The 13,598-nt window shown below is 46.1% G+C and overlaps 1 protein-coding gene across 2 annotated transcripts in view; it reads right to left on the reverse strand.

Moving 5' to 3' along the window:
* The window catches only part of PCSK6 (proprotein convertase subtilisin/kexin type 6), a 191,200-nt gene that overhangs the window by 64,509 nt on the left and 113,093 nt on the right, over positions 1-13,598 (reverse strand). For both annotated transcript variants that reach the window (XM_053223635.1, XM_053223634.1), the window contains exons 10-11: positions 11,102-11,205; positions 9,067-9,184 (exon numbers count right to left, since the gene is read on the reverse strand). In XM_053223635.1, coding sequence (XP_053079610.1) covers positions 9,067-9,184; positions 11,102-11,205 — 222 coding nt within the window. The remainder of the gene's footprint in view (positions 1-9,066; positions 9,185-11,101; positions 11,206-13,598) is intronic.

Here is a 13,598-nt window from a genome sequence, read left to right on the forward strand (position 1 = left end):
TCAAACGGTGCGGGGCGTTATCTTTGTCACACAAACACAGCTAAGTTGTATTTTAACCATGAAACCTGATTTAGAAAGGTCTTAAAGTTCCCAAGATAACTAAAAACGTCCCACTGTGATTAAATTCTGTAATTGTTGTCTGTGTATGCAAGGCCATCCCCCAAGGGCCCTAAAGGAACCCAAGGAGTTAAAAAATCCCATAAGACCTAGCTCCAGACCCAGCGATAGATATTTAAACTATGGAGACTGTCCTACTTTGAAAAGATCTCTGAGGACAGACTTGTCACTTCCTGTTGAACCACATTTCAGACTTAATTACTGATACTCCAGATGTTCTCCTTTTATCCTAAAGTCTCCTGAACAGCTCCCTTCTCTTGAGGGTGGAGCAGTCTTGACAATAACTTCCTAGTACCTCCTGACCTTTGACCTCTGAACTTGTCTCCAGTGTATAATAGCATCTAACATCTTGTAAATGTGTAGAAACAAGATCCGCTTTAATAAATTCAAGGCACTCACCAAATCACAATGCTTGGACTCCGATAGCATCACAGTAAAATTCAGAGCCAAAGATAAATATTTTCAAGTATGGGTTTTCCCTGCTGTCTGAAAGTAGAGTGTTCCTATGAAACCTTTCTCAAGCTGAGAGCAAAGGCATTAAGCAAAGAAGCAATTACCATTAATTTATATGGGAAAAACATGTGAGGACTCCCAGACTCCCAGATGCCCCGCCCCATCTACCCCCAAATCACCTCTCTTAGGTTTTTCTGATACCTTAAGAAATGTCCTGCTAATGGATGCCCAAAATAAATGGAGACAAAGCACAGATGCTCACAGATACAGTTCGAAGCTGTGGCTGCTTGATGCTGAGATGCTGGGTGTAGTTCCCCGGGGAAGGAATTTGGGGGCACCACTATTGCTGCTTAGGGTGTGCAATGACTTTCTAGCAGCTCACTGCAAAACCAATACTGAATGCTATTTTTGCTTTCTGACCTTTCTTTGGGAAAAGCAGAAATCCTCTGCCTATTTCTTCCAGGTCTAAGACTTTCATAAAAGCCAAGTGGTGTAAGGTGAACTTTTGAAAAGTGGGGGATACCTACACACCAAATGGCCAGGGAAAGCAAGGAGAGGGGGAGGTTGGTAGCTACCAGTGGAAACCCTGCATTGTTCTACTTGTCTTTCTGCCCTGGCTGGGAGCATACTACAAGCTAGTATGTCTTTCTTTTTTCTTTTCTTTTCTTTTCTTTTCTTTTCTTTTCTTTTCTTTTCTTTTCTTTTCTTTTCTTTTTCTTTTCCTCTCTTTTTTTTCTTCTTTCCTTTTTTTCCTCTTCTTTTTCTTTCTTCCTTTTTTCTTTTTTAAATGTTGTTTTTTTAAGTTTATTTATTTTTGAGAAAGAGAGAGAGAGAGAGAGAGAGAGAGAGAGAAAGAGAATGAGTGGGGGAGGGACAGAGAGAGGGAGAAAGAGAATTCCACTGTCAGTACAGAGCTGGACACCGGGCTCGATCTCATGAACAGTAAGATCATGGCCCGAGCTGAAACCAAGAGTAGGATGCTTAATCGACTGAGCCACCCAGGTGTCCCCAAGCCAATATTTCTAACTCCCACCTTGAAGACCTCTCTCCAGCTCAGCTACAAGGGCAGATCTGTGCTCTGGTGCAGAGCATTTCCAGAGCAATGCTGCCTTACCAAGCTGCAGGGCTGGAGGCGGGGTGGGCAAAGCGAGCTGGGCCCAGCTCCTCACTAGACAATTCTGAGATCATGCTGAGTGGGAGACCTACCAGAATCGGAAGGCAGACTGGTCCTTCCCCGTGTTGTATTTGGAATCTGTCTTGGGCTGATGACCATTACAATGGAAGGTCAACCAGGAGCACCTGGATGGCTCAGTCAGTTGAGTGTCTGACTTTGGCTCAGGTCATGGTCTCAGGGTTCATGAGTTTGAGCCCCTCATCAGGCTGGCTGCTGTCAGCGTGAAACCTGCTTGAGATTCTCTGTGCCTCCCACCCCCCTACCCCTCCCCTGCTTTGACTTTCGCACACACTCTTTTTCTCTCTCTCTCTCTCAAAAAAAAGGAAGGTCAACCAGTAACCCTTTCACAGACCTTCTAAAGGGTAATAGTGGAGTGGAGGGGGGTTAATTGGGACATTCCTGTTAGACTAAACTGTGGGAAAGCAAATTGGTCTGTTGGAGGGAACAGAGGGATCTGAACGTAGACAGTAAAAAGCTTCTTGGTCACTTTTTAGATCTATAATATGTTCTAGGATGAACGTTCTTGGCAGGATGGTCACAGAATCTCAAATACATAGATTCTTTCATATTAGCTTACATTTCAGGTCTTCCTTAGATGAAATTGCTTCTGAATATGAAACCACAGCGCATCACTTAGGCTGGAAATACAATTTGAAAAGAAAAAGAGACTAATCCAGTACATTAATCTAGACATGCTGTTCATGATTAAGTTGTAAGGTGCTTTAATACACAGTGTTTAAATTTACGTTTATTTTTCTCCCCCCCCCATATGAAACAAGGGGCTAAATTAGCTGGCTTTAAACATTCCTTCCAGCTCTAAGATTCAGTCTGATGGGGAGTGAAAAAGACAATAAGATATACAGTCACTTCCCATTATTCACGATTCCATGAAATTTGCCTAAATCAATACTTGTGCTTTTGTGATCATTTGCGGATATATGCAGAACAGCAAAATGTTTGAGCTGCCCAGAAACACACGTTCCCAGTTGAGGCCAAACAAAGGCGACACTCTGTCTTTTGTTTTCAGTTCTCATTCTGTGAACAAATGTCCTTCTTGTGATCTATTTTTAGTGCCATGTTTTTCATATTTTTGTGCCTTTGGTTGGTGGCTTCATGGCTTAAAATGGCCCCCAAGCAGAGGGCTGAGGTGCTGTCTGGTTCCTAAGCATTGGACAGCTGTGATGTGCCTTGCAGAGAAAACACGTGTGCTGGGTGAGCTTCATTGAGGAAGGAGTTACAGTGCTGTTGGCCTTGAGTCCAGTGTTAATGAATCAGTAATACATAGTAAATAAAATGTTTTTAAACAGAAACACACATAAAACAAGGTGATGTATGGATCAGTTGACAAAAATGCTGTGGCCAGAGGCTTGCACAAACCTAACCCTGTATTTCTCTTAGAAGCGATGGTTCTATATTTGCAAAGTCAGTGTTTGTGGTGACTTCATAGAACATTAACTGAGAACTGGCTGTATTATTTGAATTCAAATACTAATTTTTTAAAAAACTATTCATTATTTTATTTTAGAGAGAGAGAGGGAGAGACAGAGTATGAGTGGAGGAGGGGCAGAGGGGGTGAGAGAGACAGAATCTAAAGCAGGCTCCACACTCAGTGCAGAGCTTGATTCCACGACCCTGGGATCATGACCTGAGCCGACATCAAGAGTCAGCTGCTCAACTGGCTGAGCCACCCAGGTGCCCTCAAATACTAATTTTTGAAGTAAGTTGCATTTATAATTTGGGGGGAACAGGTTTGTGGCAAAAAATAAGCTTGGGATGTCAAGGGCTGTAGGATAATAGGCAGCTTACGAATATTCACCAGTGTCTCAAGGGGTGTCAGGAACCAGGACAAATATGAGGACCCAGGTATGGTCACCCACCAGGGAAGGACAGCAAAGCACGAGTTTTCCTAGGATACCAGCCATGCCCTGATGGAAGAAGCCAGAAGCAGGGGCCTCATATAGCATCTAGGAGTGCACACAATTAGATGCCCTGGAGAGAAGTGCCACGCGGGGCGTGTGGGCAACCTGCACAGTATAGACAGGGCAGACCAAAGGTCAGAGTAAGAGGGGCTTTTAGCTTTTAAAAAAGATGCCAAACCAGACTGTGCGCCACAGCACAGAAGGGTCCTGAAGTTGGGCCGATGTGGGTCATGGCCACACGGGTACTTCATCAGGACATAGTGGCTGTGTGGCCTTGCCTGCTCGCCTAGCTAAGCTGCTTCTGACAAGACAACTGGGCCTGGCCTCTGGGGTGCTGGCAACTGCTCAGGACTAGAAGAACCTCCTACTGGCCAGGGCCAAGGTGCCTTCTGTCCTCAGGGCCAGTGTGCCCAGCCTGTTGGGGATGCAGAAGGAAGAGAAGCAAGCTCTCTCCTGGAGAACATGCAGATCACTCCTCTTGCTTTGGTCCCGCCTGAGTCCCTGTGATGTGCCCCTTCCCAGGGGGACAAGGTAGACTCCGGAGACGGGCAGCCTGGGGTGGCAACTCAGCCCCTCCACCTCTCAGCCCCAGGCTACTCCTCAACTCCTTAGGGCCTCAGTGCCTTCAATATATAAATGGGGATAAAAATAGTCCCCACACTTCACACCCTTGTTGGCTGTTTTGAATGTGTGAGCTCACACAGAGCACTTAGGCCAATGCCTGGCACACAGTAAGGTCCTGATCATTATCCATTATGCTTATCTATGTATTTATAGGTAGAGTTGTGATAAAGTAACCAACCCGTGTGGTCTGGTCTCATGAAATACGAGAAGGAGAAATAGTGTGTGGTTAATCCATAGTTAATTGTTTTTTAACGTAAGGTTTTTTTTGTTTTTGTTTTAAAATTTTTAACATTTATTTATTATTGAGAGACAGAGCGTGAGCATGGGAGGGGCAGAGAGAGAGGGAGACACAGAATCTGAAGCAGGCTCCAGGCTCTGAGCTGTCAGCACAGAGCTGGACGTGGGGCTCGAACTTACAAACCGCGAGATCATGACCTGATCCAAAGTCGGACTCCTTACCAACTGAGCCACCCAGGCGCCCCAGGTTTTTTTTTTTTTTAATGTTTATTTATTTTGAAAGAGAGAGAAAGAGCATGAGCAGGGGGGAGGGGCAGAGAGAGAGAGAGAGAGAGAGAGAGAGAATCCTAAGCAGACTCTGCGCCATTAGCACACAGCCTGATGCGGGGCTCACACTCACAAACTGTGAGATCATGACCTGAGCCGAAACGGAGAGTCAGACGCTCAACTAACTGAGCCACCCAGGCGCCCCCATCCATAGTTAATTTTCAAACATCTATAAATATATGGTCTGGTCTATAGATAATCCTTAATATGCAAAGCCTTTGGGACTGAAATATATTTTTGGGTGTGTGAGTTCTTTCGATAAAAGTCAAGCCACACTACACTGTAAACTCTAGATGGTAACCTTCCAAACCTATTAAAACAAAAGATGAGTAGATAACATCTTAGTGCTTTAAGAGATTCTTTTATTTTTGCCGTCTTTCCAGAAGGAGTAGAGAGTCAGGGATGGCATAAAATGTTTCATAGCAGCCCTGAGTTTTAAAGACACAAAGAAGTGCTGGCTTAGAAACATCCTAAGGGTCAAATAAGATATTTACTAGCTGGGCCTTTTATTTTTTTGTTTCATTCACAGGAATTATACTGAACTTGATTTTCTTTTTTGCTTTTAGAAAGGTTATAAAAATATCAATTTTGTCCTACTCTAATCTGACACACAGATTTTTAAAAATGTTTTTATTTACTTATTGAGAGAGAGAGGGGGAAAGAGTGCAAGCAGGGAAGGGGCAGAGAGAGAGAGGCAGAGAGAGAGATGGAGATCGAGAATCCCAAGCAGACTTAGCACTGTCAGTGCAGAGCTTGATTCGGGGCTAGATCCCACGAACTGTGAGATCATGACCTGAGCCTAAATCAAGAGTCAGACACTTAACTGACTGTGCCGTGCAGGTGCCCCAGACACAAAGACTGTTAAATAATTTTGCATGGGCAATGTCACAGGTCATGGTCCTCTGTACCTTCCTTTAACAGAAGAAAAGTCCTAACCATTTGTGCCCAAGACTAAGCAAGGATCTCTCCTGAATGTGTTCGAATGTCAAAAGTCATTCTCTTTTGCAAAAGTAGCTGTCAAGTTCAAGTGATTTTCCCCTTGTCCTTGCATTTAGATTTAGCATTCATTGACAGCTTTTATGATGCTCTGTGGGTGCTGGAGAGCTAAGTCAGACACCATGGTGTCTGTTTCAGGGGGGCTCAGTCTGTTTTGGGGTGGGGGGGTGACAGGCTGTAAAGAGATGGCTCAGTGAAATCTGGCTGTGCCTTGGAGCAGGAGGCCTGGCCCCTCCCTCGCGTTTCTTACCACCCCCACCCCTGTGGTCCCCTCTCTCCTGGCATCTCCAGGCAGGCTCCCTGACCTTCTCCATGCTCCTGGGGACTTCTTATTCTCTCTCAGGAGGGGGATATAGACAGAGACAGGCTAAATTCCCAACCCCACAGTCCCTAGATGCACTTCATTCCTGCCCCAGTATGTGACCATCTACACCCAGGCCCTCTGACTCAGCACCCCATACGACAGTACTGTAGAATGGCAGATGTGGCCACAGCCCCCACTGGGACGTCCATATTTGCTCCTAATGAATACAGTTCTTTGAATTTCATCACACTAGGGCAGCCTTTCCCTTCTACCCGAGAGGAAAGAGGTAAACGTATCACTTACGTTGCACCCAGGTATGCATGGGATGGCCAGATAAAGAGGCTCTCTCTCTTTCTCTCTCTCTTTCTCTCTCGCTTTCTGCTTTTCTCCATGGGAAGCAGCTAAAGCCAACTTTGGGACATTCAGAGAGTCCTGGATTCCACCACGAGAAGGAGAAACCAGAATGAGGCCACAAGAGTGGACGGCTCTCTTGGTGGACAGCCGGACCATGGAGAAGGGGGACTGACAGGGAGAGGGAAACATAGGTATGTGGGAACATTTCCCTTTCATTTGTAAGCCAAGTGATTCCAGCAGCTTGGACAAAGCTAGACAAGAACCCTCATGAGAAAAATTGGCCATAACCTTCAGGGGTGCTTAGTGGCCCTGATTCAAGAGACCCTGACAGGTAAGCTGGAGCTCTCTGCCAGGACACAAAGCCCAAAGGTCCCTTCCACATAGTAATATTTCTCTCTCTCTCTCCCTCTCTCTAAATCTCCCCCTCTCCCTCTCTCTTCTCTCTTTCTCTATCTGGAGGCCCTTATCTCCTTGGGAACAGTTGAGAGTGCAGTTAAGCAAGTGCTTTGGGATCGCCGGTTGGCTGAAAAGTCTAGAAAGAGCCTGAAACCGCTACACGTAAAGATGACCTTTCTTCAGAAACAGAAGTCTGATTCTTCCCCTCTGTTGGAATTCGCAGAGTCCTTTCTTCCCTCAAAGGACAGGAACAATGTCACACTGTATGTTTTGGCTGTTTCCCTCAACCTATGCTGTCTAGACTCTGTGTGCTTTCATTTAAAAAACAAAATAAAATAAAAATAAAAACAACCCTTCGCCACCTAGGCACCACTCTACCATCTTAAAACTATTTCTGGCAGGAGAAGAATGCTTCATTCAGGAGCCGCCCTGATGGGGAGACCCGTGGGAGAGAAGTAAGCCTGGACGCAGTGGCCTCGCGGAGCAGGACCCAGCTCCCAGGTGCCCAGCGTCACCTGACCTGGAGTCTGATTCCCCACGTGCCGGGCATTTTCCAACAGGCAAAACAAAAGAAAGCAAAAGGCCTTCTTTATCTCAGAGAACCTCTCGCTTTCTTCTGAATTGACAGGCTAACGCTGCCCAGATCTGGAAAATGATGCTTTAAGATGTCAAGATTGAGACCTGCCGCTGGCCGCCTGGCCTATCAGGCCTGGGAGGGGTCACCCAAGCTGTGTCCACAGTTAGCAGCAGGACGCAGATGTAATTTCTCAAAAGAGCCTTCCATGGCTATTTATCCAACAAATACTTTCTGAATTCCTCCCGTATGCCAGGCAGCAGCGAGAAATGTTTTCCTCAACATTTTCTAGCAGAGGAACACGTTATGAGAGGTAGATGCATTCTTTTTTTTTTTTTTTTTTTGAGAGGTAGGTGCATTCAAAGAAGAGGCAGTATCAAAGGGAGTGATCTGTATTTGTTGATAAAGGAAGGGTCACTTCTGATTACTCCAACATGTCTTTTTCCAAACACGCATTTTCCCAAAGGTAATAAAATAGTTACAGCTAAGAACAAAAAAAAAAAAGCATTCCATTCTTTATCAGATACTGAGGCCTAGAGAAACACCATTCTCCTCCTTAAAAAGTAGAGTGGCTATGGCAGAATTCAGAAGAATCATCTGATTTATTCTCCTGATGGAGTAGGGTTCTTGCTATCTGATTTACTCTGTGGCTGTTTTTTTTTTTTTTTTTAACAAAAATTCCAATGAATGAATGCATCTGATTTAGAGCAAGTCACTACAAAGGGCGGCACCGGGAGTGTCCTAACCATGCAAGAGAGACAAAGCCAGGGTCCTACAGCTCAAGGCTTGTTAAAAAATCCTGGTGCTTTGGGGCACCTGGGTGGCTCAGTTGGTTTGAGAGTCCAACTTTGGCTCAGGTCATGATCTTGCGGTCAGTGGGTTCAAGCCCAGAGTCAGGCTTTGTGCTGACAGCTAGGAGCCTGGAGCCTGCTTTGGATTCTGTGTCTCCCTCTCTTTCTGCCCCTCCCCCACTTGTGCTCTGTGTTACTCTGTCTCTCAAAAATAAATAAGTGTTAAAAAAATTTAAAAAAAATCCTGGTGCTTAAACCTTAGGAAGGTTAGTTATCAAGGCCAGATAAAAGTGAAGCAGAGGAAAAGCGCTCTGCGCTTTGGATAATAAGTCCCCATCTGCAACAGAGAAGCGGGAGATACGGCCACTCCTGCTCTGGGCTGAGGAAGTCACACTGTGGGCTGGGCTGCAGCTAGGGCTCCCAGGTGACAGAGACGACCCCCATCACAGCTGCTCCAGTGGGCAGGGCTGATCGCTGGGCCGGTCAGCTCTGCTAAGTATCCTGGGTAAGAATTTCTAACACGAGGGGCCATGGGTCTGGCTCCCCACCATGGGGCAATCTGCAGCAAGAGGAGAAACCATAACTGACAGCAAAATACCTCCAAACGGTCAGGAGTTAAGTGACTCCTTTCCAGCTCAACAATCCGCATGAGAAAACACAGACACGTCTATGCACAGTCTATGCCCACTGACGTGCACGGGACTGCGTGTGTGAACACCTCCCCCTGCAGAACCTGGCAGCAGAGTCAGGTTGGCACCGACGTTCCTGAAAAGCCACGCGGTGCCTGCGCTGAGCCTCACCTGGGCCTCTTGTCTGTGGTGGCGACACACATGTGCTGGGAGGGCACCGCCGTCCACTTCTTCGCCTCCGTGACGAGGGCTTCCGCGTCCACCAAGCCAAATCCATAGAGATGGCTAACTGGAAAGACAGAGCCTTCAGACCCCACCTCATCCTGCCCCCAGGAATGGAGCGAGGCTCCACGCTCACACTCCACTTGGCTCCCACCCAGGGCACCTGATCCACAACTGCCACGGGACAGACCACTTGTGTCACTCCATGGCTGCAAGGGTGCGGGCCATCACCTGGAAGTCCCGGGCCGCAGGACCAGCCCTTCTGAGGACTGCTTCAAGATCCCAGCCACTTTACCCTCTCCCTGGTCTGTACTCCTTCAGGTCAGGGGTGCGGGCCAGCCAATGTGGCCCACTCCGGTGCTGAGTAGGAAAAGAAGTGTTTCCTACTCGGACCTATTACTTTCTTCCTGGGAGACAAGTTTGCGTTTCTGTATAGTGAAGGGACTCATCGGCATCTGGGCTCCCCGAGTCATGAACCAGACAAGAGAAACAAAGCCTTAAACCCGTTGGTTCACGCGACCATGATGTGCAATAAACAAGAAAGCAGGGCCACGCTCATCTTTTTTGCTATCTTCTTGGCCTGCTAACCTCCCACGGCATTTGGGGAGAGGGGCACGGTGTGCGCACTTGTGAGTTGGCCTGAGCCAGTGTTTAATTTGGCCAGGTAGAAGAGTTTCAAAGTTTAATTTAAGAGGCAAGGTCAAGAACTAGATACAATCTATTTTCCTATTTAATTAGGCCAACATTGAAATGTAGGTCAGCTCTTGTTACAGCACACGACTACCACCAGCATTCCTGCAAAACAAAGATGCATTAGGCCTGCCTGATCAATGGCTTTCTTATTAAAAGGAATGTCCCTTGGAACTCACAATAACACCACTTGCCCTATATTTTACACATACTAGTAGTATCAGGCTTGGTGTCGAAATAGTTGGATCTCAGCTTCAGGAAAGGAGAAGTCCTCCCTAACATACCATGGCTGAATGGAAATCTTTTTCAAGCATCTCTGGTAAGAAGCCATACAAACAAAGCCAATGGCACAGTCCTATAATTATCTGCTTAAGAGGCTCCATGTATCTGGGTTACAAGCCCTGACTGCAGGTTGATTTCATGGAACCTATGTCTGTCCCAGGCTGGATCGGGGGAAGAAGCCTTGCTGTTCTAGGAGTTACTTTTATAACACAGACAGAAGTTTTATAGTTAGAAAGTAACTTACATAGCTATCTCAGCGTCCTCATTGTACACATAAGGAAACTGAGGGCCAGTTTCAAAATCGTATTGCTACTCAGGACTAAGAATGCAAGCTGCCCTTAGGTGGCACACAAATAAATATTATTTATTTATCTTAATAGTCATGGATTTGTTTGGATGTGCATTAGGAAGAAATAAAAGTACACACCAAACCTGTGTTTAACTAGATGTAATAAAGTTTCCTTTTAAAAAATATATTTTTTTGAAAGAGAGAGTGAGAGAGAAAGAGCACAAGCAGGGGAGGGGAAGAAGGAGAGAAAGAATCTTAAGTGGGCTCTACATCCAGCTTGGAGCTTGACCGGGGCTCGAGCTCACATGAGATCGTGACCTGTCAAAATCAAGAGTCAGAGGCTTAACTGACTGAACTACCCAGGCGCCCCTAAAATATATTTCTTTATGTAAAAAAAAAATGCAAGTCAATTTAAAGAGAACTATTATACCAATACTGGTACAGGTGGTCCCTGGATGTGGGAAAAGTCATGATGTTTAGGGAACCCTGAATTCTACCGATCTTGGGTTTTTTTCCTTAATGTCAGTGTGAGGTCCCAGAATACCATCCTTAAATCTCTAGCTATATACGTCTCACTCTTGTGACACACAATCAAGGTCATTTGGGGATTCTTTTTGAGAAGCTCCTGTCAACCCTTTAATAGAGATTCCAGCAGGTGACCCAGTGGGCCCCCAGGACTGGCTGACTGGTCCCCGCCCAGCCCAACAGGAGCCACCACCGCACCTTTATGACCAGCACCGTTGACTTTCCAATCATTTGCTTTCAGGTGCGCCGGCCTGGATGTCTTCACCAGCAGGTGCTGGACGTCCCTCCAGGTTAACTGGCTGCTGCAATGACACAATGACAGACCGCTGAAGTCCACACAGGTCAAAACAATGGCTTCACAGGACCATCCACTGTGGCACGACGGGAGCCAGCTCCGAGTGGGGACTTAAGGAATTCCCGAAGACTCCATTCCTCAGCAACAGCTTATTTTATAACCTCTTTGTAAAGAATGGTTTCCAGGGATTAAATCCTAAGATAAAATAGTGCAACGGGTGACCTAAAATCCCTAGCGTTAAAAACCCAGCCCTGCTACCAAGGTGTGCCTGAGTGCTCAAGGCCTAGAGAGGAAATTGTGGCAGCGGAGAGAGGGACCTCCTTATTTTACAAGTACGAGGGGGCCTATTCTTCATCATAACAAGTAAATGGCTGTGGTGCATGACAGCATGCTTAAGCCATCATCTTCCCAGACCCTGTCGTTGTTTAGATCCACCTGCTACCAATTATAATTTGAGAGTTTAGTAATTCCCAATCTATAATATATTTGTTTTGGTGCAAAGTGGAAACATTGAAAGAACACATGCCCACTAATAAAAATGCACAGATCAGAATTTTTTGAGTCTAAGATACATGGTCCCACCTTGTTAACGCCTCTGTAACCAGGATCCATCTTATGATGATAGATGATACTCTCTCATAACCCCCTCTGTCCACAGCATTAAGACCAGGTCGCAGACAGACGCTGTCTTAAATACAGTCTGCACCCCCTCCTCTTGACCAGTGTCTGCCCTAGCCCACAGTGGTTACAATGGTCTTCCCGATCACCCACTCTTTGTGCGTGCTTAAAAATATACATGACATAAAATTTACCCTCTTAACCATTTTTCTCTGTACAGTGCATGTCCTTGGTACCTTCCCATTGCTGTACATACATCACAAACCATCCATCTCCAGAGCTTTTTCATCTTCCCCAATTGGAATTCTGTCCCCATGAGACACTAACTCCCCGTTTCCTCTTCCCCCCAGTCCTCTGGCAACCACCATTCTACTTTCTGTCTCTATGTACGTGACGACTCTGGGAACCTTATACAAATGGGATCCTACAGTACTTGTCATTTTGTGACTGGCTGATTTCACTCAGAATAATGTCCTCCAGGCTCATCCATGTTGTGGCAGGTGTCAGAATTTCCTTCCTTCTTAAGGATGAATAATACTCCATTGTTTGCATAGACCACATTTTGTTTATCCATACATCTATTGAGTAGGCACTTGACTTGCTTCCTCCTTTTGGCTATTGTGAGTCACACTGCTATGAACATGGGTGTACAAAGAGCTCTTCAAGTCTCTGCTTTCAGTTCTTTGGGTAGATACCCACCTGCAGAATTATAGGATCACATGGTAAATCTTTAAGTTTTTGAGGAACCACCACACTGGTTTCTACAGTGGCTGAACCGTTCTATTTTTCCACCTCTTTGTCTGTTGTCCACTGGGACCTCACTGTGGTTTGAGTCTTGGGGCACAAGTAGATTCCTCCATTGGGGCTCACCCTCCAGGCACTAGCCCCAGGCTTCTGGGATTTCTCCAGCATGTTCTTGCCACTGTGCCAATGACCTCACTGGCCTCCTGGCCATGTTCCCCCAGCCATGTCCATTAGTCCAGTTTCTAGGTCTTCGCTCGGCTCTCTGCCCCATATCCACTCCCCCTCCTGAGGCCCCGTGGCCAACCTCATAGTTCAAGGGGGTTTCTGAGGCTCCATGTGGCCCAAAGCTTCATACAGGCACAGGCTTTAGAGTTCAGCCAGGGGTGGGGCCACAGCCTTTGTTACCTGTGTGGCCTGACATGTTACTACTCATGTCGGCATCCTATCAAGGATGTCTAAAGCCAGTCCACCCAGGAGTTCAGCATAGCCAGGAAGCATGAACTTCAGAGTTCAGGGCAGCACAGAATGGGTGCAGAAAAGGACATTACTGGAAACGATCATGGGGTGCCTGGGTGGCTCAATCGGTTAAGCTTCTGACTCTTGATTTTGGCTCTCATGGTTTGAGAGTTCAAGCCCCAAATCAGGCTCTGCACTGCCTGTGTGGAGTCTGGTTGGGATTCTCTCTCTCTCTCTCTCTCTCTCTCTCTCTCTCTCTTTCTTCCCCTCTGTTGCTCTCATGCTGTCTCTCTCTCTCAAAATAAATAAATAAACTTAAAAAAAAAAAAAAGGAAACTATCTCATTATAAGGACTTCCATTTTATTTCGGACTCTGGTACCAAAATCACAAATATAGTCATTTGAAAAATACAGCTAAGAAATGGCATTGAAAATGTTTTTCAACAAAGAAGGGATTGATGGAAAGTCCCAAGACTGCCACAAACCAGGATGACCTATGCACAATTCTTACACGTGCGGGTCTTTCTTCATTTTTGTTACATGCTGTCCACAGGCCCTCCCTGACCCCCTGAGGCCTTTTCC

This window comes from Acinonyx jubatus, chromosome B3 (assembly GCF_027475565.1).
Source record: "Acinonyx jubatus isolate Ajub_Pintada_27869175 chromosome B3, VMU_Ajub_asm_v1.0, whole genome shotgun sequence".
NCBI lineage: Eukaryota > Metazoa > Chordata > Mammalia > Carnivora > Felidae > Acinonyx > Acinonyx jubatus.